Source organism: Larus michahellis, chromosome 4 (assembly GCF_964199755.1).
Source record: "Larus michahellis chromosome 4, bLarMic1.1, whole genome shotgun sequence".
NCBI classification, from domain to species: Eukaryota; Metazoa; Chordata; class Aves; order Charadriiformes; family Laridae; genus Larus; species Larus michahellis.
In genome coordinates this window covers 54,620,566-54,647,370 of record NC_133899.1, presented here as the reverse complement: position 1 = coordinate 54,647,370, position 26,805 = coordinate 54,620,566, and the positions used below count along the sequence as shown (strand labels likewise).

The following is a 26,805-nucleotide window of genomic DNA, read 5'->3' as shown; positions in this document are numbered from 1 at the left end:
TTCCGGGGCGAGCGGCACGCAGCGCAGAGGGGCGGTACCCCTGCGTGCCGGGGGAGGGCGGAGCTTCGAGCGACAGCCAATCAGAACCACGAGAGGCCGGAGCACGGGGCGGAGCTGTCATGCGGTGAGAAGCGGGCGCGGGGCGCGCCGGCGGGCGGGGGCGGTAGTGGCGGGAGGGGAGGGCGGGGCTTGCGCTGCCCGGGTTCCTGAGGCGGCGTCAGGCGCCCCAAACAAACATGGCGGTTTATTTACATTCTGCTCGGCCAATGGGCGGGCGCCTGCCCGCGTGCCCGCCCGGCGGCGCGGTCAGCTGAGGCGGCGCCCAAGATGGCGGCGGCGGGGGCTGGTGTAGCCGGGGCGGTGCAGTAGAGCCCAGCACCGCCCGGGTGGCCTCGTCCTGCTCCGTCAGGTAGTGCGCGCCGCAGGACGGGCCCCGGGGGCTGCCGAGCCGGGCCGGACCTTGCAGAGCGGGGTGCTGGCCGTGGACGGGTGCCGGGGGGTGGTGGGGAGCGGCGGGAGCATCCCTCGGGCCGCCCGGCTGTGGTCCCCCGGGACAGTCATTCGTGGCCGGGCGGCAGCCTCGTTGTCTGTCAGCCCGCGGTGCTTGTTGGCGCCTTACGCCCCTGCGGGCTGAAGCCCCCTGAAGCCTAGCCTTGGCTCCCCGGCTGTCCCTGCCCAGGGCGCGCTGTCTGAAGAAGAAACGTGGGGTTGGTGCCCCGGCGCGCACTTACGGCATCCGCTTCGCGTGTGTCGCCCTGCCCCAGGTCACCTGTTCGTCCTGGGAAGATGCATTCTTTTGGAGATGAAGAAGCGGCCTCTCTGGAGCGGCTCTTTGGGTTTTTCTGCGAGTGCGTACAGCGTGGAGACTGGGAGCTTGCGCAGGCCTGTGTACCCCAGCTGAGCCAGTGGCACGGGGATGGCCCTGAGAAGGTGGAAGCAATTCTTCAGGCTCTGGTAGCTTGTCCCGTGGGGGTGAGGTAAGTAAGGTACTGTTTTGGTTCAGTAGGCTTAAGTGTGAAACGAGGAGGAGCAATTAGTTTAGTGCTGACTGTGGGGGACGGATGGAATCTGGGAAATAGCACTTGCTTCAGTGCTGAGGTGTTTTAGATGCATCTAGATGTGCTGTTATCTGAATGCTGACATCTTATCACTGCCTAAGCACTTAGCAGGCTGCCCAGCTCATTGGAATAACGAGCTGTGTTCATTTATGCAGTTGGTATGATGGTTGATACACACTTAAAACTATTTGGAAGCATTTCAGAACTGATTTTATTAGATTTTATTGAAGGATAAGAAGATGAAGGAACATCTCCTGAAACTACATTCCTTTGATGCTGAGCTTCAGTTAATTTAGAAATGGAACCATCAAGATCAGCACTGTAGTTATTTAAAATGTTCTCTTGCTTCCAGCTTTTGAAAGACTTTCTGATTTCTGAAAATTTAAACTCTAAAAAATTTAAATTATGCTATTGATTTCTTATTTCTCTTGCACTGGAATTTGAAGTGGCATTGGTATTACTCAATCTTAGTTTTGATCTCTGCTTTTCAGGTAGGTGCATATGAAGGGTGACTTTCTAGCACTTCAGGGAACACTGGTATTCCCCCTCTTCAAGCAGATGGTCATAGTCTTCCACATTTAAATTTGTGTAACATTTTGGTAAAGGTTCTAAGAAACAGTTTACACTGACAACAATTAAAGGAGTCTGGAGGAAGATGTGCACATGGTTAGATGAATATTGCTATCGGCCATGTGAGACATAAGCATTTTTGGTCTTTTAATCTTTGATAGTTGGTTATCACATCTAAATGCTTTAGTTAGCAGTGCTGATGTTTTTAAAGGCCAATAAACTATCTGGTGCTTTTTCCTTTTCCTAGTCCCTTTGACAGTACTGAATATGTTCCCTAACTGTGTAGGTTTGGAATGTGTGTGTAAGTACTGGAGCACATGAAAAGCCGATGGAAATTAGAAATATTCTTTGTTTAATTAGTACATTACTTCACTTTTAGTTTGGACATAAAGCTGCACTTGTGACCGAAACCTTAGTTTCATTTTTTTGGGGTAGAACTAGACAGAACAGGAAATAGCGGTGTTTGGCAACTGGTCAGATTTCAAAGAAATCTGCTGAAGTCCTCAAAGAGGGCTATACAAACTGAACTTTAGACCAGAAATAAATTTCATTGTTTTGAAGCAAAGAACTATGGCAGTAGTGCTGGTATTTGACAGATCTAAAAGCAGTTATTTGCACAGCAGAAATCATTGAGTTAATGTGTAAATAGTACCAATATTCTGGTTTCCCTGTATTCTCTTTGTGTCTGACTCATCTTCAGCTATTTAATCCTCTTTGGTTTTAGCTTACACAAAAAAATATAAAAATCAAAATGACAGTGATTTCCTGGATCTCAGAGATAGGAATGACCTCGTATAATCCAGTGTATGTGTTTATTGCTTTTGTAGGTGGGGACAGAATTCTAGCCCTTGGAGAACTGCGTGGCTTTGGCTTCTTGTGCTGGAAAAATGGCTTGCCAGGAATCAGGTACAAAAACATCTATCAGACTTCCAGCTGTGACTTATAGCTCTGACTTCTAGATGACTTCCAAGTGCAAAATGCCTGACTAGTTGCTTATTTAAGTTACAGGCTTTCTCCTGTGTTTCATGGAATTAAGTTCTCAAGGTAGCTGGAGAAGTACACTGCTTTTGCTTTTAACAAACTTGTCAAGAAACAACTATTAATATTCTCCACACTGGAGAGGCAAATTGGGATGTTTTGTTTTGTTTAGATAAAAGGAGTTGGCTTTTCAACACTCAGCATTTCTGTAAATGGAGAGCATGAGTATATCTACTTCTGCATTTGAGTGGCACCTTCCTTACATTAAAGATGAAATAGCTCAGGCATTAGACAATTCTTTATAAGCTTTATATGGATTTGCTTGCTGTTTTCTGACAGGTGCAGTGTTTAATGAGTAAAGGAGAAACTAGTATTTTTTCCTCCTTTTTTTTTTTTCCCCTAATTGGTGCACTGGGATGTGTGATCATACTTTTTTTTTTTAATTCATTTGTCCTTAGACTTGCATTTTTTCTTTACCTTTTGAGGAACGACGTCTCAAATTGATGGGTTTGTAATTCCTGACAGAGACACTTGTCTCTGTTTCCAGATGTATAGATAAATGGAATCCACTGGTGTGGGAGCAGAACCTAATTGTGGAATAGCTTTTAATTGAGAATAGGGTATCTTCAGAGAGATATTTCAGTCTGCCTCAAAATGTTAATGAAATAGCTAAGATTAGGTTAATCTGGTAATGTAAATAAGTAAAAGTTTTATTGTCTAACGTCTTTCCCATTCTCTTACATTGTTTTAGAAAACTGTTCCAGTTGTTCTTCAGAGAGAAACTGAATTTTTATTGTTCTTGGAAGAACTACAGAAAGATGTCTCTGAGGAAGTCCTAAAGGTGAGCTACTTAGTATGCCCTGCTTTTTCTTGTTAGTCACGTAGAATGTCCAACTCTTTCAGGTTTTGGGATCAAGTTAATGCTTCCTGCTAACTTGACTGCTTGAGATGCTAATATGTTATTAATCTTTTAGGCATCTGAAAGACTGCAGTTCAGATCCCTTTCTAAAGTTAATCCAATGTGCCTACAAGTGATTTCTCTGGCTAGAGAGGAGGTTGTAGGCAGGCAAGGAACAAGCTTTTCTACATGGTCTTTCTAACGCACTTCAGTCCTGACTGCAGCTGCTTGCCAAAGTCTTGCAGATATAGACACCTTTAGCTAAAACCCACTGTGAGACAAAATAAACCATAATCAGTAAGCACATTTTAAAAGTATGTTTATTTTCTTTTTCTTCTTCCTAAAATCTTAATTTTAAACTCTTCCACACCTCTTTGCCCCCTTCCTGGAAGCTTTGGGTGCTGTACTGTTACTACTGATGGTATTTGGTAGTTGGTATGATGTGTGCTCTGAGGTTCAGGACCCATTTTTCCATTATTAATGAATACATGCAGACTGATTTATTTGAGAAATACATGGAAATATTCAAAGATGGGTTAATATCAAAAGCAAGCATAGAGCAGGAAATCAGGAGAGTTACTACATGTAAAACTGTCTTAATTTGGTGTTGAATTTAACAGAATTAGACCTGTTATGTTTTGTGGAATGTCCTCAGTTGTTGCTTCTAGTCTTACAGGTTCGAACTCTTCAAAGAATTTTTTTTGTTTGCCCTTTTTAAGAGGAAAATGAAAACTTACTATATTCAGAGACTATTTGCAGCTTTTAAATATGAATAATGAAAAGGTATTCGGTATTTCTTTAAGACAATTACAGGATAAAAGCAAGCAAGGTAAACTTGACTGTTGATTAAAACAAATCTGCTTGAAGTCTGTTAATGACTGATGAAGTCTGTGTACATTGCCATCTAAGCTCCAAGGTCATGAAAGATTCCACCATTGTCTGGAACAGAAATAGATTCAGCAACCTCCTATCTTTGTTGCAATTACTGTCAGAGGCATGTTAGTGGGTAGTTATGTTTTGATCCAGCAAATAAAGAAATGGGTGTTGTGGACTTGTCTTCTGCTAATATTCTCATTTTTGCCCACATCAACCACCTCTCCTCTCCATGTTCCCTGAGTTGTCTCTTTCAGTCAAGGACAGCACTCAACGTAGTTCCAGATGTGCCACAAGTGTTGCTTAATTGCTGTTCAGCTGCATTGTCCCTCACCTTCCCACCCCTTACTGGGAGACTTCATTGGGAATTGTTTGTTTGTTTTCCTCTTCCTAGTTCTGGAATTGTAGGTTTGCTTCTGTTAGCAAGAAAAAATACTGTTGCTTGAGAAAGAAGCCTGTGAGGTGGCTTCTGAATCTGTTGGCCAGTTTTAACCAAGTTTGAAAAATTAATGTTGATGAGGGTGATGCAGTTGGTAGATAGATGGTATGAATATGGAAAAGTAGGAAAAAAAAAAAGACTGAACGCTAATCATCATGCTCTTACTGACTTACGAAGATACAGTCATATTAATATGTTGCCAAAAGGTAGAATACAATAGTGCTTCAGCCATCCCATAGGAGCTGCCCGTGAACTAAGGTAACTTGCTTATGAGTGCATGGCCCATATAGTGTAGTTGTGTATTACAGGATTCTTCATATTTTGTTACATATTCAGGCATATCCACTCTTCTAGGGAGGGTATTGGACAAGGTGGACCATTATTAATGGTTTTCTAGGTAATACGATGTTTCCAAATTGATTTATCTTCTTGCTTTCAAGTTTCTCCTATTTTTTTTTTAATAATTTATTTCATGTTTTTAATGGAGTCTGAAAGGCTTACTCTTTTATTATTTTCCTATTAGGAACTGTTCGAAGCATTTGAGTGCACCCAGAACAAGCACATCACAGACAGGAAAAGAAGAGATGGCTGTTCTCACAGATTCAGTTTGGATGTTGTTTCAGCTCTCCGGAAGCTTTTGCTGCGGGCTCCCCAGAGGGCAAAAGCCCTGCTGGAGTTCTTTCAGGAGGAACAAGGCACACACAGCTCCTCGCTCCAGCAGTATTGCTCTCTGCAAAACATCTTTGTTGAATTTCTTCGTGACTCCTTGAAATCTCTGCAGAGGCTTCAGTGCTGTTCTGAGATTTCAGCAGAACTAGATCAAAGAGAACTAGTAGATACAATTTATGCTGCTCTTAGTATAGTGACTTTTGAGGTGGAGCATCAGGCAGATGAAGTACGGCACCTATTCAGGGAGCTCTTGGATGTGTGCTGGGCTGAGGGAAGCCCACTGAGGGAGGAGAAGCTACTAAGCAGCATGCTGAGGAAACAGAGCCATGGCCTGTTAAGCCTGTATAGCAGTGTTGTTATAGAAAGAATAAGAGAAAAATTTCTGGCGTCAAAATCAATACGCAAAGGTTTGTTTCACTTTTTGCTTTGTTTTCATTTCTTGTTTAACAAAGCCATTGAGGCATTAAATAGGCAAGTTGTCAGGAAGTTGGGCAGTGTTCTTGCTAAAGTGCCTTAACAAACCGTGTAGTCTTGTAAAAGATGATGCTAAGATGACTTAAAGCAAAGAATTGGCATAGGAACCCAGGGCTCTCCCTACATTTCTGCAGTCTCTGCTGCCTTCTTTTGTGAGCACTTCCTTTATCACCCCTTGTTTTACTCTATTTTAATCTGCTCAGCATTTCTCCTGCTGAAGATGTTGCTTTTAATACGGAAATTGACTCTCCACATCTATATAAAGTTTTTATTGGTTAAGCTCCAGCTCGGGGTTACCTGTGTTGGAGGATGTTCCATTTCAGGGCAGTAACAGTTCAACTACCTCAGTAATCTCAAAATGTTCAAACCCTTTAATATTGGAAAAAAAGACTTACAGAAGTGGAAGGGGATGTGGAGTGGGACAATATCGCAGCTAGAAAGAAGATGCAGTTTGATTTCCTGCTCACTTGCCAGACCCCAACTGTTGTTTTTGTACCAGCCATAATTTCATAGCTTCTAACTTCCTATGACTGGTACATTTAGTTGAGGATCTCATTTGAAGCTGAATGGCAAGTGGTGCCTATGCTCTTGTCAGAAAAGTGGCAGGTGAGCATGCAAGGAGGTCAAAGCTAGAATGCCTACCCTCTTTCGCTTGCCTCTGTACACTGAGGTGTAAGTCAGTGGGGTTTGTATCCTCTCTCCTCCCTTCACTCATAGGGATTGCTGAAGGGAAGTTCGGGCTGATGTGTGGCAGACTGGAATTTCTGATAAATGACAATTAGTGCTTCCTCATGGGGGAAGAGAAATGGAGATATGGATACCTTCACTCTCATTGGGAGTAGTTCAGTTCTCACTTTGCACAGACCTGAGAAGTTCCTGTGCTGGCCAAGTCTTTGCTAAGGCCCTGCAAAGCAGCATAGTGTCTCAGAGCACAAGTGAGAGTTCATGCAACATACAGATAAGATGTGTATGATTGGAGAAAGAAAGGCAGTGTGACCTGAGCTAATGCAAACAACCTGTGTGATAAACAGACTCTTGTTAGCAACTGTCCAGACAGTTTCCTGGTTTACTATCTGACCTGTTTATTTTCTAGCAAATTTCTCTCCTTGTCTTTCTTGTCCAGTAAAAATATCTGAGAGTCTTAACTGTTAATGTGTAACAGCTGGTTAGTATTTGAGGAAATGTTGAGTGTTTCTCAGTTTAAATTATCAGCAAATTATGCTTCTCTCAAAGGTAGCACTGTGTACTGGAAGGTAATCTTGTGGTGTTTTTTAGGTTCATCTGAGCAGCTGGATACAGAGCGAACCGTGATGAGTTTGTTCTCAGATCCCAAAGAGGCTGCTTCTTGGAAGACAGTCTATTTCTACTGCTTGAGCAGCAGCAAGCACTTTCTGGAACAGATTCTGGTACGTCCATAAAATGATTAAGAGGAAAACCCAATGGTGGCTAAAGTCAGTCCCTATATTGAACACATCTTGGCAGTGCGCAGAGGCTTTTTATATTCAAATAGTGCTTAGTAGGGGTCGTGACTTACAGGAACAAGGAGGTAATTGGTGATAACTCTCCTACTATTTCAATTGTGTGATGAACTCAAAATGTTCATTGAGATTTTTGGAAAAGCTCATGTGCATGCAGACTGAAGATTAGATCTTCATGATTTAAGAAGTCCTGTGTCCTGCTTGTAATTTTGTTGGATACACCGCTTGATTTACCCCATGACCTTGAAATCATTGCTTTGCTTTTCTGATGCTGGTAGAGTCGGGGCAGTGAGACTAGTTTGCAGGGTAGAATTTATATTTTAAAGAGCTCGAAGACCTGGTGAAAAATACTCTGGTATGAATTAAATGATTTGAGTGTATTTACATAGATAGAAGAAATAGAATACAGGCAGGTGGTCACTGTTAGAGTGCAGGCTTTTAAGGTTTGACGTATTTCCTCTTCTAGATAACATGCTCATTCAAGTTTCTTACATAATGCCCTTGTCAGAGACATAATCACTTGAAAGAATGTAAAGATAATGTAGTGAGGGTGTATGAGTTGGCTCTGTGCTAAACATTTGAAATGATGTTTTTTTCCTCATGACAGTTTTACTGCAGAGTAACCTGATGGCTTGGAAAATACAAGTTTAGGAAAGTTCCAGATGCAGAATTTTCCTATTTTTGTGAAGCTCGTATTGAAATGGCTATTGATTTACATAAGCTGCCAGGCATTACGTGTCTCTATATTTGGAAAAATAAATACTACTTTTGTTTTCTAGGTGACTGCATTAACTTTACTGAAAAGGGAAGACTACTCAGGCCTGAACAGTTTATTGAGGAGAGAATTTAGTCCCCTTAGCCGTCTCTTGGTGTTGCTAGGATGGACTCATTGTCAAAGCCTGGAGTCAGCAAAAGCATTGCTATGGACCCTTCACAAAACTCAGGTAAATGAGCAGAAAGCAAGTCGCAGTATCCCAGTCTGAGTCCAGATAATGCTATTTGTTTGCTTAAGTTGTTCATTGGGTTTCTGATTATATTTTTTTCCTGACTTGCAAAAAAAAGATTTAAAAACAACCCCCGTTTACAACCTCAAATTGTGGTAATCTGAACTGTGAATTTTCTTTCTGTAAACAAATAAAATGGGGAGTTTCCAGCGAGAATGTTAATCTTTCTCAAAAGGGAATTAAAGAAACTAAGATGTTACAGTTCTGTGTAAGTAACATTATTGGACACTTGCCTTTCTTCTTACTTCTCAGCTGTGAAGGGAGTATGATTGCCCAGGAGATTCTGAAAGTTTCTCTTGCACGAGGTCTCCGGCTTTTACTCTTAACACAAGAGAGGGAAAGACAGCAGCGGTTGTTGACCAGTTTTGAAAATAGATGGGGGATGTTTGGTCAGTGTCATTTTGTCCAATGAGTCATCCCTGGATAGTGACTAATTCTGATGACAACTAACTTGAGTTCAGCGCAGGGTAGCTTGGAAATTTCCCATACCCATTCACAAAATGAAATAATAAAATACAGGAGCTGGGACTGAAAGATCCGCCTTGTTTGTGGGGAGTCTTCATCTTTAAAGAAGAGAGAGGATTCTAACTCTGGGGGCTGTGGTTGCTGAGTTGTAGTAGTTTAGATGATGTTTGTCTGCAGGCAAGTGGCTTGGATGACAGAGGTGGGGAGACAGGAAGCCTTGCACTGCTAGATCATCAGGGCAGATCTAGGCTGGTATTGCCTTAAGGGAGTTACCATCTATGAGTAATAAAATGAAGGTCTATTCAGTAGCCTCTGCAAAGTGGAATTCTTAGATCTGATTTTAGTAGGCAGGTATCTGTAGTAGAAAAGCACATGGAAAAGGACAATAACTGTCTGCCACCCGGTGTGTCATCAGTTCTGGTACATGATTAGTTGTAGAGGTTAATGTCTTGGACTGTTACTAGGCAGCGTTAATTTGCATTTTGAAAGTTAACCTTGCAAAGAGATGTAACCACCTTTATATGGTCTGTAGGTGTGTTGAGTGGAGGCTGACTGGTTTTGGTGCTCCTTTAGAATAGCCCTTCCTTGCTCGCTTTTTTTATTAAACAGTTTTATTAAAACTGGCAATTTTCTGTACTTGAAATTACCATCTAGATAAAGAAGTCTTATGAACGTGCCATATGTGACACAGGCTTGGTTCTGCTGTCTGACTAGAGGATTTGTGGTAAAGAGATTCTTTTATTTGTCTTTCTATTTAGGATCTGTGCAATGATTCAGTACTGAAAGATTTCTGTGATGGGCTGTGGGCTCAGGTGGAAGTTCTTGAATGGTGCATACAGCAAAACAGGTAAAACGGTCGGGACTTTTTCCAAACTGTTGCCAAATCTGCCTATTAGTCAATCTATGTATACAAATAGAAATTGCGTTCTTTTCTGTGAATCTTGGCTAATCATCTCCTAATGACTGTATATCACAAGCTCTCAAAATTACTTAATGGGCATTAGTTATGCTGTTTGTTTGTTGGTTGTTTTTTTTTTAACTGCAGGAATTTGATTGAATAAGAGTTAGAGTGGGAGATACATCTTTAAATATGGCTGAGAGACCTAAATCTGTTTGTGCCACCTCTTTTTGTTCTCTCTTGCAGTATTACTATGCCAAGGAAGGTTCTTTTGCAACACTTGCACAGTCTAGATTGTCACACTGCAGTATACTCTCTTCATCATCTCACTAATCTTCTGACACTGAATGAAGACGATGTTATTGAGCTTCTTCAAAAAGTTCCTGCTAGAGACCAACAGATGCAGGGTAAATGTGTAGGGTCGTGAGAACACAGAAAACCCCCGATCCATTGAGTATGTGCTGCTCAGTATTTCTGCCAGAAAGAATCTGTTCTTTTGACCTACTACTGTAAATAAGGAAGATATTGCTTACCAGCTGCTTTGCAGAAGAAAACTAGAGACCATGTGGAAATTATTTTAGAATCCTTTTGGGGAGTAAATTCTCTCCCAAGAAGGAGTGACAGATCTCTGAAAGAACTTTTTCAAAATGGTAACAAGAAAGGCACATGCTTATAGTATGTGCTACTCATTGTAACTTATATAAGGTATAATACTCTTAGCTTGAAAAACAAGTATATGGTTTGGATTTCAGCCATCTGTGCACTTAAATTTAAAATCACAGGGCAAAGCCAGATGAAATTGACAATACCTCATACAGTACATCTTTATTTTTGACATATACAAAATGTTTTTTTGTTCTTCTAATATTAAGTCTTACCAAATCTACTTTAATAATAAAATCAGTAAGGCTTACTTACAGGCTGTATTTAAATCCCTCTTGTCTCCCTTCTCTCATCTTCCTGTGTTCCAATTTGGTGCCTAAAATACCTGAGATTAGCATACATTTTAGTTCACTTAGAAGTGACTCTCCTTGTAAATTCTTTTGATTGTGGCCTATGTCCAGATTCAGCTGCTGATATTTTAATGCTGTTTTCGGATAGGGCCTCTTAATGATGATACAGAAGCTCAGTCTTCCTGCATGTACTAGAACCAAATAAGGTGCAATTTTTTGTGCCTTATTCCTTGTATGGATGGGAATTTGTACGTGTATTTTCAAACAGTTGCATGGACAGCTCTCAGTAATGGACGTTGCACAGATTTTCCAGGTTGCCTAGTGAGAAGCAGTTTTCTCTCCTTTCGGTATCATATTGTTAAGATGTTGGTTTCCAGTCCTATTTTTACAGCTTTTGTTGTTAGAAGTATTGTAACAGTTGTCTTAAAAGACATAATGATTGAGACTCTATATAGGTCTTCGGTTTCAGTGTCCTGCTTTCTGAAATCAGTTGTTTAGTTGTTGCTGATGTTGGATGTTTTTTAATCTAGCATTTTAATTGTTTTATGCTTGAATTCTGTCAAAAGCTTTCAAAGACAGGAAGAGGCAATCCTGTCATATCTTCTGGGAGCTGCATGTCTGTAGCAAAAGAACTCTAGCTGTGGTTTCTCTTCTTCTTTCAGATCACCTTAATTTACGGAACTAGTTAATGGAAGACTAGTCCTCCCTCTCTTTTCAGACCAGTGACTATTGTAAAATTCAGATAATCCTGTAAACACAGTTTAATAGAATCTCCTTTAAAATAATTATTTTTAAACTTAAAGGTAGAAAAGGAGTCATGAAGTTTTGATTTGTCTGACTTAGTAGTGTTAACAGGCCTTTTTCTCCCCTTACCGCGTGTACTTCCCCTTCTTCCCGACACACATCTGTCAGCTGCAGTAGTGAAACTGAAGTAGTGGTACCGGGTGACAGCTGTGTTCAGACACCTTTCAGATCAGTGCATAACACTAGCTTTGTGCAGTCACACTAACAAAAGAAATGATGGACCGAAATTTCCTCATAAGATACAAAATTCAAGAATAAGGTGTTAATATTTCTGGCATAGGAAAAACAAGTGCTTTAAGTTAAAGGGCAGTTCTTCGATACTGGTACGAGGAAGAGGATTGGTTTAGATGCACATGCTGACACAGACTCAACGCATCCAAGACTTTCCACATAGGAGGCAAAAGTGTATTAAACTTGCATTTGATTACCAGTGTGTATCTTGCAGTATCTTTAGATAGCTCCTCCTTTTCAGAGGACTGTTTTTATTGGGTCTCTGGCGTCACCTACCTGAAGTCCACTTAAGATAGTGGTATTGAGAGCTTTTTGGGTGCTACATATTAGTGTAGAGCTGCTGCTGAATTACAGCATTTTTGTGGCCATGTGGGTACTGCAAAGGATTCAAATTTGGATGGTTCCTCAGTTCTGCCTGCTGTCTACATTATAGTTTCCACCATTGTTGCTGTTTAGAATTGCAATGGTAGGGAATAGTTGGTTTCAAACTGGTTTTGCCCTCTTTTGTGCTGTGTAGTTTTCAGAAGAGTTCAGGCTGGTGCTTTTCGTTGAAATCAAGCCTTGTTGAGGACAGTGCTGAAATACTCCCTAAGTAATGCTGTTCAGCCCCGTTTGTTTGGATGGGGACATTATCAGTATACATCAGACCAGTACTTTGTTTAAAAAAAACAACTTTGCTATGCTTCCCCTGCATGGCAATAGGCAGAGGGACAGTCTACCCCTTGTTTAAGAATATAGGATAGTGGATTCAAGCACTAATTTAATACTGTCTGGGATTTTGGTTTTTTTGTTGTTTCTTTTTTTTTTTTTACCTTTGTATAGTAGTTGGATAATTCATCTAAACCCAGCGTAACAGAATATATGACTGTATATTGTGTTCCTGGGTGAAGATGATGATGATGCAACTTTTACATAGTTTGCAGCTCTGATATGTGTTGGATTGGAAGGGACCTTTAAAGGTCATCTAGTCCAACCCCTCTGCAGTAAGCAGGGACATCTTTAACTAAATCAGATTGCTCAGAGCCTCATCCAGCCTTGCCTTGAATGTCTCCAGGGGTGGGGCCTCCACCACCTCTCTGGGCAACCTGTTCCAGTGTCTCACCATCTTATTGCAAAGAACTTCTTCCTAATGTCTAATCTAAACCTACCCTGCTCTAGTTTAAAACTATTGCCCCTTGTCCTATCGCTACATGGCCTTGCAAACAGCCCCTCCCCAGCTTTCTTGTAGGCCCCCTTCAGGTACTGGAAGGCAGCTATAAGGTCTCCCCGGAGCCTTCTCTTCTCCAGGCTGAACAACCCCAGCTGTCTCAGCCTGTCTTCATAGAAGAGGCCCTCCACCCCTCTGATCATCTTCGTGGCCCTCCTCTAGACCCACTCCAACAGGTCCATGTCTTTCTTGTGCTGAGGGCTCCAGGCACGATACTCCAGGCAGGGTCTCATAAGAGCAGAGTAGAGGGGGAGAATCACCTCTCTTGATCTGCAGCCAGATGCAACTGTCCACCTGGGCTGCAAGTGCGTCCGGAGTGATGTTTTGTTGTACTAAGAAGGGATCATGTCTGGCATGTGGCACCTTTCCTCAAAAAAAACAAAACAGACAAAACAGGGAAGGAGTGGGTGTAGTACTTCTGTAGGTTGCCTTTATCATAAACATGTGAAGGAAACTGTGGGTCTGTACTACTTCTCTAATCAATAGCACATTTTATATTATCTGGATGGCCAGCCATTGTGAATAGAATCAACTGTGATATCTATTTATTAGTACAAATATGTAGAGGTGGTGGTACTCTAGTCTCACTAGGTCATAGCCAGCCTACACTATCTCCCTACTTACCTACTGTGTGATAGAACACAAAATTCTAAGATGCTGGAACGAGACAAAGTCTGTCCCTGTGGTGCAAATGCAGCAGTGTAGCTTAACCACGTACCTCTAATGAGACTCCTCATGAGCAGATTTTGATCATTCTGTGCTGTAGCCAGGTCCTGTAGCACAAATTCACAGATTTCCTTTTTAGAAAGGAACTAGACCTAACTTCTCTGTGCCCATCTGTTGTGGGTTTTGTTTTGGGTTTTTTTCCAAATGTTGTGAAGTAACAGTGAGACAGAGCAAAGCTGGGATGGAGGTGACACTGGGGAAGAAAGACTGGATAAATATTTCTGTGTGGGAACTGCAGGAGAAAATTAACTTGTTTTCTTATCTACTTCCCACCCCCTCGCCACCCTTATTTCCCTCCACAGCGGCAGCACTCCCTAACACCCTGAGTCAGCAACGCAATCTGGCACTCTTTCAAGCATTTTGTGCCATGAAGTATGCTATCTATGCTCTCTGTGTGAATTCACATAAGCATTCCAAGTGCAAAGATTGCATACGGAGCCTTCTTGGTGATATCCCTGAAGATGCAACTTCTGAAGAACCAGCAGGTGATTAGCCTCCTTTCTCGGGTTCAGTAGCTTGTGCTTCTCTTTGCTGGGCTCTGAATTATCACTTAGTATTGGGATATTATTGCACCCTGTGTACATATGATGTTTTTAGTCCGTGGGCTACGAATGCTTTGCAAACAAGTATAATGGCATTTCTTTGAGGTGTTGTTACCTTTAGTAATAATAGATATGAATAAACTACCTGCCTTGTTCTAAAATATTTAAGATAATTATATTAAAAATACAGTGCAAAAAGAAGGTGATATCAGATACAGGATGGTAGTGGCAGGGATGCTTTTGTAAGAGCACATGATTTCCCAGAGCTGAAACTGTTTTAATGGCTAGAATAGGTATAATCTGAGTTTGCACATCATTGCACAAGGTGATGATTTGCATTACTGCATTACTGTAGGAGACACACTACCTTTGTAAATGTAAAATGCTGGACATATATTTACTTGATTTCTGGAGGAATGATCAGTTCTGAGCTACTGGGATGGTTCCCTCTTCTAGGATTTTCTTAAAGGGCAAAGGTTGGAGGAAGGAACTCCTGGAAAATGTTGTAAATGTTCTTTATTTTTGTTTTTAATTTTACAGATTGCTCTTCAGTATTTCCTCAGTACCTTGTGAAGTGTCAGCAGTTCTTAAGGAGTGTTCCTGCTCCTCTGCGTCTGGAGGTTTTGGAGAACATCTTCTCCTTGCTTTTTGTTTCCTACAGTGACCTCCATACTGAGACTCTTTTACCTGAGGACTATGCAGAGGATGATGATCTTGACAAAAAGAGTACTACTGTGAGTGTAGAAGGCAGTGCTAGTCAGCGGTCTTCCACCTCGGAGAGTCCACAACGCCTAATAGAGGCTGAAAAGAAATTAGAGAGGCATCTGCTGTCTGCTCAGACAGTTCGCACAGGTACCCAAGATCTTCATGACTCTATGTTAGGTGGCAAAAGATGTGAAACCCCTAGGCTGAGCTACCTGGATCTGAAACACTTCACCAGTGGTGTTACTGGATTTTTAGTGGATGATGTGGCCATGGATGCCTTCCTCATGTTGCTCCTCAACCATCTGGAAGAAATTCAGAGTTCCCTCCCATGGGACTCCAGTAATGTGCTTCGTGAAGAGCTGGAGCTTGTTGAGTGCTTGAATCTTTCTGCAAGCAGAGATGCCTTTGGAAGTCGTGTGTTACAGTTTTCCAAATACCTTTCTGAAGCTCACTGGCGATACAAGGTGGTGATGAGTAACAGAAATGCAGGTAGGCTTTGTATTTGGCAGCTTCTGATATATCAACACTGTTCTGTGACAGCCGTCCAGGCAGTGGTCTCAACTGAATTCCATGAGCATCTTACTGAGGGAGCACATTTTGGCAGATATTAGGAGAGTGACCTAGTTGGAGATCACCTAGCTCTTGTGCCATTCTTCAATAGGAGTGATCTCTATTCTAATCAGAAAGTTTGAGTTTTCTTTTTCTTTTTTCCCCTCCCTTTTGTGGACACACTGCTTCAGTTCACCTGTCTTTCTCCTGCCCCTTTGTCACAAGTTATGTTGACGGTGCAGTGATGTGAAGGGATGTGGTGTGTGATCCAGTGCAAACCAGATAGACTCATCTCGTTCATGGAGAGAGTGTTGATTTAGCACACTCTGGAAACATGTTAGGAACACGTATCAGAGGAAGTTGGATTATTCTGGGATGCAGACCACTCCTCAGGAGTACCTAGACCAACACACTCAGGGACCTATTTCCCACCCTTCTCTATATCCTATAACTTGTTAGCCCTGCTACTATCAGATTTCTGCTTGTATCATAGTGTGGCTTATTGTGTAGCTCAGACCATGCAAAGTCCATGTACCAAGAAAGATTGGGCAGTATGGACCTTAAATGTTCCAAATTTCCAAACCTGTGTTCAGCTGTTTCTCAAGTCTGCTCTTATAAAGGAGGGGATGTGATGGGACTTATGTTTGAGTAGCCAGTCGTCAGTGTTTATATTGGACAGACAGCAGCTTTCTGTGGGATTCTGTACTTTTGAGTCCTGACTTCTGAAAAATTATGACAACTATTTGGGGAGTATCTTTCAGGGAAAGGTGGCTGGCTTTTCTTGACGCTGCATATCTCTTGGATTTTCTGTCTCAAGGGCTGGCATCCCTGTTACTTGCTCACTTCCAGAATTGTTGACTGGGTCAGGGTTCATACTACCCTGCATTACTGAAGGACCCGGTTGTTTCAATAAAACCTTAATGACAAATCATACTTTCTTTTACTGTTCTAGTTCTTATTCTTATTTCTGGCTGCTTATGTACTTCGACTATACCTCTTTTCTGTATAGTTAGAATAATTTAGATTGGAAAAGAGTCTCAGTACTCATTAGGGGTGTGTAGAAGGTATAGTACATTCCAAGCAACATTGGATGTGGATGTGAAAAACACAGTTGAATTGCATCAAAAGTACTTCAAGCTGCTGGTTTAAACACGCAGAAGAGCTCTTAGCTGAGATCAACTGTGTTTCCTTTGGAAATTTGCCATCATAGCTCTTCTGTAGATGTGCTGATAGATTCTTAAGGTAGACAAGTAACTGTGCTTGTTTATGGCCTGTCCAGCTATTTGGTAATGTTTTTGTTTAAATGTTTCACAGAACATCAGCTTGCAGCTTCCAGAAGATACTGCTCTTTAATCAGGTGCTCCAGCTTTAGGAAACGAAGTAGATCTCAAAGGTACAAGACAGGTAGGTTGAGAAACTGACTTAGAGAAGACATCTCTGAAATGCGCCCAAGTTTGCTGAGCTGAATGCAGTTAGATTCAGTGGAGTAGGAGTGGAGAACTAGATTTATTTCCTTTAGTTTTCTAACTGCTTTGAAGTGTCTTAGTCCAGTTCCACTTGGATTGAAGTTGTTTTCCTAAAGCTCATCTGCACAACTAAAAGATAATTAATTTTAAATTCAGGTAATAAAATAACTTCTTTCATACATAGTCTCATTTGGGGCAGGGGAAAACTTTGCAACTACAGCACCAATTCTTCCTTTTCTCCACTATATCCAATAAGTGTTTGGTATATTTTCATGCATATCACAATAGTATCTAGGATGTGAATTTACTGGAATTTGTGGGTTAAATTGGCAGCTTTGGGAGAAAGTTGGGTTCCTCACCCTTTTCTGTTTAGCCTTTAAAAGGTATGTCTGGTTTTGGAGTGGGATGTTCCAAAATAAGATGCTTTAAAGTATCTGACATGAGTCACTGATGGGCCACCCCAACATAATCTCTTGCCTAGCATTTTCTTCAAATCAGCAGTTTTTGCATTTATCATAGACATCAGTGATGGCTCATTTGTGAGGTACTCTTGAAGATCTCTTGCAACTGCCTGATCTGTTATTTGCAGTAAGTTTTAATTACCTTGTCTAGAAAAAGTGCATTTAATGTGTTGGTTTTGATTGTTTCCATTTTAGATGGGAAAGAGGGAACTTCCAGTCCATCATTAGAAAGTACAAATAGCGAGCTAAGCACCAGTACCTCAGGTATTAAGTCACGAAAGTAGTATTTCTTTGTCTTGTCAATGTGCATGATCAAGTATTTGCCTGTCTAGTTCATGTGAATTACTGTTCTATGCAGGACAGAATTAGAACTTTTCACTTCTCAGAGCTCCCTTTTTTGGCTGACATTTTTCTAATTAGAATAGTATATATCTCTTCTTCTGGAATAAGAAAATTAGATTTGTCTTGATATTTTTGGCTAGTAGGAAAGAGTATGCAGTACACTGATGTGCAGACCATCAAAAAAGCTAATAGACTGGTGGTCACGTAACCTAAAACATGCTTAGGCATATTACATTGATTTAATAGGTCCAATATTTAAGACTTCTCACAGAATCACAGAATAGTAGGGGTTGGAAGGGACCTCTGGAGACCATCCGGTTCAATCCCCCTGCCAAAGCAAGTTCACCTAGAGCAGGTTGCACAGGAACGCATCCAGGTGGGTTTTGAACATCTCCAGAGACGGAGACTCCACCACCTCTCTGGGCAGCTTGTTCCAGTGCTCTGCCACCCTCAAAGTAAAGAAGTTCCTCCTCATGTTGAGATGGAACTTCCTATGTTAAAGTTTGTGCCCATTACCTCTTGTCCTGTCACTGGGCACCACTGAGAAGAGCCTGGCCCCATCCTCCTGACACCCACCCTTTAAGTATTTATAAGCATTGATAAGATCCCCCCTCAGCTGTCTTTTTTCCAGACTGAAGAGACCCAGATCCCTCAGCCTTTCTTCATAAGAGAGGTGTTCCAGTCCCCTAATCATCTTGGTAGCCCTTTGCTGTACCCTCTCCAGCAGTTCCCTGTCCTTCTGGAACCAGGGAGCCCAGAACTGGACAAGTACTCCAGGTGCGGCCTCATCAAGGCAGAGTAGAGGGGGAGGATGACCTCCCTCGACCTGCTGGCCACCTTCTTTTTAATGTGCCCCAGGATGCCATTGGCCTTCTTGGCCACAAGGGCACACTGCTAGCTTATGGTGAACTTCTCGTCCACCAGCACCCCCAGGTCCATTTCTGCAGAGCTGCTTTCCAGCAGGTCAGCCCCTAACCTGTGCTGGTGCATGGGGTTATTCCTCCCTAGGTTCAGGACCCTACAGTTGCCCTTGATGAACTTCATTAGGTTCCTCTCCACCCAACGCTCTAGCCTGTCCAGGTCTCGCTGGATGGCAGCACAGCCTTCTGGTGTGTCAGCCACTCCTCCCGGTTTTGTATCATCAGCAAACTTGCTGAAGGTACACTCTGTCCCCTCATCTAGGTTATTGATGACTATATTGAACAAGACTGGACTCAGTACTGACCCCTGGGGAACACTGCTAGCTACAGGCCTCCAACTGGACTCTGTGCCACTGATCACAACCCTCTGGGCTCTGGCATTCAACCAGTTCTCAATCCAAATCACTCTCCATCCATCTAACCCGCACTTCCTAAGCTTACCCATGAGGATGTTATGGGAGACACTGTCAAAAGCCTTGCTGAAGTTGAGGTAGACAACATCCACTGCTCTTGCCTCATCCACCCAGCCAGTCATGCTATCATAGAAGGCTATCAGATTGATCAGACATGATTTCCCCTTGGTGAATCCATGTTGACCCCTCCTGATAACCTTCTTTTCCTCTACGTGCTTAGAGATGACATCCAGGATGAGCTGTTCCATCACCTTTCCAGGGATGGAGGTGAGGCTGACTGGCCCATAGTTTCCTGGGTCCTCCTTCTTGCCCTTTTTTAAGACTGGAGTGACCTTGTCTTTCCCCCAGTCCTCAGACTCCTCTCCTGTTCTCCAGGACCTTCCAGAGATGATGGAGAGCAGCTTCGCAATAACATTTGCCAGCTTCCTCAGCACTTGTGGCTGCATCCCATCAGAGCCCATAGATTTGTGGCTGTCAAGTCTGCCTAAATGATCTCTAACCTGATCCTTCTCGATCAAGGGGGAGTCTTCCTTTCTCCAGGCTCTCTCTTACCTCCAGGGTCTGGGATTCCTGAGGGCCAGTCTTAGCAGTAAAGACTGAAGAAAAGAAAGCATTCAGTAACTCCATCTTCTCTGCATCCTCTGTCACCAGGGCACCTACCTCATTCGGCAGTGGGCCCACGTTTTCCCTAGTATTCCTTTTACTACTGATGTACTTGAAGAGGCCCTCCTTATTGTCCTTTACATCCCCTGCCAGGTTTAATTCCAGGTGGGCCTTAGCCTTCCTCATTGCATCCCTGCATACTCTCATAACATTCCTATACTTCTCCCAAGTGGCCAGTCCCTTTTTCCACACTCTATAAACTTCCTTCTTCCATCTGAGCTTTTCCAGATGCTCCTTGCTCATCCGTGCAAGTTTCCTGCCTCCTTTGCCTGATTTCTTGCTCTTAGGGTTGCACCGATCTTGAGCTTGGAGGAAGCGGTGCTTGAGTATTAGCCAGCTCTCTTGCACCCCCTCCTTCCTTCTAGAGCCTTAGCCCATGGGATTCCTCCAAGTAGGTCTTTGAAGAGGCTAAATTTAGCTCTCCTGAAGTCCAGGGTTGTAATTCCACTTTTTGCCCTGCTTCTTCCACGCAGGATCCTGAACTCCACCATCTCATGGTCACTGCAGCCAAGGCTACCCTAGCCTTCACATCCCCAGCTAGTCCTTTGTTTGTCAGGACAAGGTCCAGCAGTGCACCTCTCCTCATTGGTTCCTCCACCACCTGCGTCAAAAAGTTATCATCAGTGCTCAGTTCCCTCTCCCTTCATCCACATTGAACCAGTGCCCTAGCATTTCGTCCACAGTATGTAGCCATGAGACAGTTTTACATTTGGATGAGATCCAAACTGAAAATTCTCACCAAATAGTAAAATATTATGAGAGTTTTTAACAAGATGTTTATGTTGACCTCTTTACCCTAAAACATCCTTGTGATTCTGCTCCTATATTTTTGTGTTAACTATGTGAGGTACTGTTACCTGATAGTTGGCTGTTACCTGGTGAAATGTTTTTTCCGTAATAGTATATGGATTAATTCTGTTGTCTTGCAGAGGGAAGTACCAGTAATGTGTCTGGCTTGAGTGATTTGGAAAGCAGGGTGAGACCAAAGCAGCAGAACCCCCTCATTCCTATGATGCTTTCCCCACCAGAATCGCTATTAGTTTCTTGTGTTTTGAGAGGGAACTTTGTAGAAGCCCATCAGGTAAATGAGTTGCATGTATTTTGTGCAAGTAAAAATCTAACTTTGTGTTGATGTTTGTGGTTGTGATAGCTGATGACATTTCTGCTCCTTCTGCTTTAGCTAGCATGTGGCTGAAGCATCTGCATTCCAAGTGAAAGGGTCACTTCAGAAGTAGAAGCAAGTGAAAGGAACAAAGATATTCCAAACCAACATCCCAAGGATGCTAGTTTTTTTTTTTAACTTGGTATATAAGAATGCTTTCTCTAAACCTGGGTTCTGAAAGGGTGAAAAGGTTTGATGAGAGCTGGCCAAGCTCAGTGTTTCAGCTGAATGAAGAACGTGAAGAGCTCATTTGAAGCCTCATGAGGAAGCAGCATCTGAACTGCTTACTTTAGTCAGTGCATCAAAGCCATGACACTCTGGCACTTGTAAACTCGACAGCAACATGCAAATGTGTTCCTTACCCAAAGCAGAGCCAAAGTGGTGACTGAATTTATTTGAAGGAGGTATGTTTTGAGGCTAAATTGACAGTACTGAGAATAGGTGGAAAGACTTGAAATTGACAGTCTGGGCATTTGTAGTTCTTTGCTCCCTCGCAGCTGTCCATACCTTTCTTTATATGGCTTTTGGGCTGATACTGTGAAAAAACATCTTGAGGTGCATCAGTGATTGGATCCTCTGCAAAAAGCAGTGACCTGTCTGAGTTTCAAATAGTGATGTTGGAGCAGTTAATATAAGCATTGCATTAGCAGCAGGTTACTACTCAGCTCATTAGTTCTATTTGATGTCAAGCATGCCACTTCATCTTTTCCCTACTTACAGGGCCAAAAAAAAGCACTTGTTTTGCTTTGTTACTTTGAATTTCAGTATCTCTGACGATAAAGAATTCAATCTTGGTTTGTTTTCTGTTGTTGATTTGACAATAAGAACTTTGACAGCTGTGCTTGTCTACTCAGTGTTTAAATTTCCAGAAGGTATTCCTTGCTGAATAAGAATTTGTTTAAAATAGTTTACTTTGGAGGCCCAGCTCGATAGATTTCTCTCATTACATACTGTATTGAAATCATGCAGAGTCATTCTGAAAAGTGTGGTTAACAAAAATTAATTCAACTCTAGCCTTACAGCAAATAATAGCTGAACTTTATGAAAACAGTTGAAAAATACATCTAAGGCCCTATTTTTCAGGCACTTCAAACTCCCTAGAAAAATCCCCACCATTTCAGCCTGCTGTGTCTGTGGGGATGTGTTTGTTTTTTTTATTCCCTCTAGAAACCGCCAAAACTCTTTGACCTTTGAAAACTTCTTTTGACATGCTCTGTAATTACATCTATTGTTGTTTTTGAAAGGTGGCTTTGATGTTTAATCTGGATACTTCACCGTGCTATGGTGAATTGGTTTTCATGGAGCGCTACCAAGAGGCGGTACAAGAAATGGCAAGAGTGGAGCACAATATTGAGAATCAAGCATCAGATGGTACCGGAGGCATCAGGAAATCTGGCAGTGGCCGTTCAACACTGCAAGCTATTGGGAATGCAGCAGCAGCTGGTAAGGACTGGGTTTTTTGAGTTCTTCTCATAAAAGGTGAGGGAGAAGTGGAAAACAGGAGAAAGCAATTTGAATACTGTCATTATGAGTGCAAGAATTGTTCAGAAGAGTAAGTGATGGTTCTTTGACTTAGAAGGAGACTAAGACTGCTGAAATTTGCTGTTGATGCCCAGTTAGTTTTATCTATTCTGCAGTAATTGGTCCGTGAAGCAGACCACCTATTGAACTATTTTCCTAAAGGATTAGAGAATAGTTATCCATGACAGGATCTGAGATAAATACGCTGTTTAATTAGTGATTGTGTGTTTTGCTGACATGTGTAGGTATGGTGTTTTATTCCATCTCGGATGTTACTGATAAATTGCTTGCAACTTCTGGAAGTCTTGCCCCTACTCTCCAAGAAAACTTTTGGATCAGCAACATACAGCTGGAGCATACTGATCCTCTGCGGGAAGTCCTTGAGGACCTCAGTCCTTCAGCCATGGCGGCATTTGACCTAGCTTGTACTCAGTGCCATCTTTGGAAAACATGCAAACAGCTTTTGGAAACAGCAGAAAGACGACTGTACAACAGCCTTGAAACTCGGGGTAGGCTTTTGGCATTTGTGTGTATCAACATGGGCCTGCAAGCAGAAAGTGCCTCTCTATGCTGTGTTGTTTGTGCTAATGCCTGAGTCTTAATTAAATCTCATTTTGTACTTTCATGTTAGTTTCTTCTTTTTCCACTCCTAACTTTTATTTTGTCCCCTTTGCACAATGGCTTTTCCAGGCCACCGACCTGACTGTGTTTTACTGTGCTCTGAAGGTGTAAAGGGTTTCCCAGCAGTTCTACAGCAAATAAGTAAAATTCTCAATTATTCCTGCACATCACAAGGGCAATCCAAGCCAGGTAATATGCTTTGCTGGTAAGATTTTCTGTTGAAACGTGCTTAAATCAAATTCTTGCCTTCTGTTGTAGTAGAAAATTTGAAAGGGGGGTGGGGGCAAGCTCAATTAATTAATAAACTGAATAAACTGAAGCGCTTTGTATTTGGTAGACTGGTTGATTATAATACAGTTTTGTTTCTGTGGACCTTTTTCTGTGCAAAAATATTTCTGTCTTTGTTATAATTGCTGTTTCTTTCTCCCTCTTTGTAGAGGTCTCAGATGAGAAAATAGGAAGTCATTTTCGATGCAGTATTGTAGACCTTCTGCAAGCTTGCTACCCTGCCTTGACTGAAGAAAGTATTACTAATGAAATTGTTTTATCACAAAATCTGGATCAAATCCTAAAAGCACTGACACGTGTTGAACGTTCTGTGGGTGAGTTATTTTTGTGATAGTAAAGACTAACAAATGGATCTAAATTTTTCTTTTGGCCTATCCAGACAACTATAAAGCTAATAGTAATGCTCTTTGACGTATGTATAAATATATTTTTTAAAAAATTATAAATTCAAAGTGTAAAATTTATCTGTAATTCTGATACTCCGAGCACTTGTTTTCAGAGCTAAAATTGTGAATTTGCTACAGAAGAAAGGAAAATATCAATGAGTACAATTGAGGTTATTATTTGTCCTATTTTTCTTCAGTCCTAACAAGGAATTCTTTAGGCGTATTTTAACTTACAGATAATTAGGAGTACCCTTACTGTTGCTTTTTTTGAACAAAAAAGAGATAGACTTGTAAAACTATCGTAACATAATACCTTCTAATTTTCATAGCTCTATCATAAAAAGTCTCATCTTTTTCTGAAAAAGACTTCCACGATTGCCTTTTCTCAGAGCTCTCTTCATTATATAGCACTGGGGTGTTTTCTTAGTTGAAATTTAGGAGAGTTCTAAGGGCTAAATGTTACGGAGCACAAGGACATGTTCAACATCTGTATTTTAGAATAAGTTTATGTGTTAATGACACAAAACTAGATATATTTTAGGCCTGGCTTAATATGTTTCTAACTTGTCAAAGGCATGGTTACCAATTTGGGTGAACCATTGGTTTATTCTGCTGTGAAAATTTCTCCTGCTTCCAATGAAATTACTATGCCTAGACTGAAATCTGTAATTGCAGAGAGGAAATTAGGCTAAGGCATTTCCCTCTCTTTCTTTCTCTTTTTTCCTTTTTTTTTTTTTCTTTTTTCTCCCTGTTCCTTTTTTGCATTTAATACTTACTTGAATCTTGGATGTATGTCTATTCTTTTAAACCAGAGTCTAAAGGGACCCTGCTTGGCACCTTGGTGGAGCAGGCCTCTCTGAAACCTGCAGAGCTGGAGAAGCACCTGGTTTGGAATCAAACACAGCTCTTGCTGAGGACTCTTGACCAACACATGCAAACTATGCCAGAGAGCAGCATGCAGACAAACTTTGTGAAGGCCTTCTTTGACTACATCACTACACTGGCTGCGGTTGTGTTACGAAGCCTGAATGCAGAGCTAGGTAAGGGGTTTCTGCTGGAAAGTCTGAGCCTAGCTGAAGATACCCAGACTCTGTAGTCTGGAAAGTAATTGTGCAAAAATGGTTCCTTGCCAAACATGCCTACTACCTACGTATAGTCAGATCTTTTGGTTTCAACCGATTACTGCAGTGCTTTTTAAATTTTATTTATTAACACCTAGGCCATGCACAGCCAAGGTAAAAATAGACAGTGGGAAAACGAGAACAGTAATGTTAACTACCAACCCAGATTCTGCAGTTCATTTAGACAGAACAAACAACCCTTGACCTACAAAATTCTGGTCACTACCCTGTAAGGCGAGATTGATTTTTGCATCCAGTGGATCAGCATGCGGCATGCTTTTCAGCTCCCTTAGAGGCAGCCAGCGCCCTGCTGCTCCAGAGGGATAAGGAGAGACTGCGTAGAACGCTGTGCAGAGGCAACCAGGCAAAATTTTTTCATAGAATCAGCAAACGATGGCAGTCCATGAAAAGAAATGCACCATCAGCACATGAAGCTGTCAGCAGAACAGAACCATTCAGTGTGACAGGGGAAAAAACACTTGTCTGTTTTTTGAAGTTAACACTAATTGAGCTGCAGTAATGTAAAATACCACAGTACTGATTTCAGAGAATACCTCCCCAAGAGGATAAGAAAAGAAGCTAAAGATCTGTTTTCAGACATGCTGGTTCAGCTCAGGTCACTACCATGCCAACCGTAACTTTTCGATGGACATGATTCAGTCCTCATTGATTAACTGCCAAAGCCAAAAAAATGCACAATATTTAAGGACCGAGTGAGTTCTCGGGAAATTTCATTGTACTGGACGATAAAAGAAAAAGGTAAGCTTACGAGAATCTGTTCACAGTTACTCGACATGAGTAGTGGATACAAAGGCTTTTCGGCAATACTGGCCAGGGTTTAACTCCTCTTGTAAAAATAGCTGTATGTCTGTGAATTCCCTCTGCCTTTGCTCCCTTTGGAATAGAGCATGGACTCACTAACCTATATCCAGAGACTCCTCAGAAACCAATACTGCGCATTTTCTGTCTCTTATCATAAATACATGTTTTGGTGAAAGTTTGAAGTAGAGTTGCTAAACCGAACCTGGATCTCACTTAAAGGCCAAAGACTCTCCACTCTGCCTGTTTTGGTAAAAGGACCAGTAAAATCTGAGCCAGTGGTGTCAAGTTTGAGAATCATATTATAATCACAAATACCTTGCAATTTACTCTGGATTTTACCACACTAGTGTTAATGTGGACCTTTGTGAATTTGGTCAAAGAGGTTTCAGGTTCAGGCTCATAAAATTTGTGTTCCAAAAATAAGACTTGGTTGGTGTACTCAGCTAACGTGTTTTGTATTATAATAAACGTTCTGATTTTTTTTAAAGATATATCTGCAGAAGTGAAAGTGGGGAACCCTTTCATACTGTTACAGCAGAGTCCATCTCAGCTGCTCTCCCAGCTTGTGTTTGAGAGACAGGTTCATCCTGACAGGTTGGTGCTTTTCAGATTATACTTCTCTAGGTTATTTTGGTTTTGGTGACTTTGGACCTCACCCAGGTTTGAACTCTTCTCCGGCTACTTAGCACAGGTAGAAGTACTGCCTGCTGTGTCCCACCAGTTGATCACTTAATGCTGCAAGGATTAGTGTGCAGGGAGGAACTTAGTTTTTGGCTTCTCTACCAACTTGAAGATTTTTGACAGGGCAAACCGCAGCTCCACATATTTAACGATTACTGTATGTTGTGAAGAAAGAGTGCATTTATGTGGATTTTTTTTTTTAATTGAATGTGTGAAAGTTCAGAGCAGTGGACTTGCAGCTTAGCAGTGTAACAAAATAAAATAGACTACTAAGGCTTCTTAAGAATACAGCTGGACACGGCTCTTGCCCTGGTCAGCAGATAAACTGGATAATCTAATGTTCTTCCGTCACAAATTATGAAATTAGGCTGGCATGGAAAGTGTCTGATTTGATGAAATAGCTCTTAAAAAGATGAG

General features: G+C 41.7%; 1 protein-coding gene across 2 annotated transcripts in view; it reads left to right on the top strand.

The window, feature by feature from the left end:
• The first annotated feature begins 304 nt into the window (after positions 1 to 304).
• Positions 305 to 26,805, top strand: part of ZFYVE26 (zinc finger FYVE-type containing 26) — a 53,170-nt gene continuing 26,669 nt past the window's right edge. The window contains exons 1-20 of one of the 2 annotated variants that reach the window (XM_074584894.1): positions 305 to 409; positions 765 to 977; positions 2,456 to 2,534; positions 3,358 to 3,447; positions 5,340 to 5,892; positions 7,235 to 7,365; positions 8,217 to 8,381; positions 9,665 to 9,753; positions 10,051 to 10,211; positions 14,028 to 14,210; positions 14,808 to 15,461; positions 16,836 to 16,925; positions 17,644 to 17,712; positions 20,716 to 20,867; positions 22,193 to 22,391; positions 22,715 to 22,978; positions 23,160 to 23,279; positions 23,528 to 23,692; positions 24,577 to 24,804; positions 26,196 to 26,301. In XM_074584894.1, coding sequence (XP_074440995.1) covers positions 787 to 977; positions 2,456 to 2,534; positions 3,358 to 3,447; positions 5,340 to 5,892; positions 7,235 to 7,365; positions 8,217 to 8,381; positions 9,665 to 9,753; positions 10,051 to 10,211; positions 14,028 to 14,210; positions 14,808 to 15,461; positions 16,836 to 16,925; positions 17,644 to 17,712; positions 20,716 to 20,867; positions 22,193 to 22,391; positions 22,715 to 22,978; positions 23,160 to 23,279; positions 23,528 to 23,692; positions 24,577 to 24,804; positions 26,196 to 26,301 — 3,689 coding nt within the window. In that variant the 5' untranslated portion in view covers positions 305 to 409; positions 765 to 786. Of the gene's footprint in view, positions 410 to 764; positions 978 to 2,455; positions 2,535 to 3,357; positions 3,448 to 5,339; positions 5,893 to 7,234; positions 7,366 to 8,216; positions 8,382 to 9,664; positions 9,754 to 10,050; positions 10,212 to 14,027; positions 14,211 to 14,807; positions 15,462 to 16,835; positions 16,926 to 17,643; positions 17,713 to 20,715; positions 20,868 to 22,192; positions 22,392 to 22,714; positions 22,979 to 23,159; positions 23,280 to 23,527; positions 23,693 to 24,576; positions 24,805 to 26,195; positions 26,302 to 26,805 lie in introns of those variants that run through there. The other variant, XM_074584896.1, reaches the window with a different exon arrangement.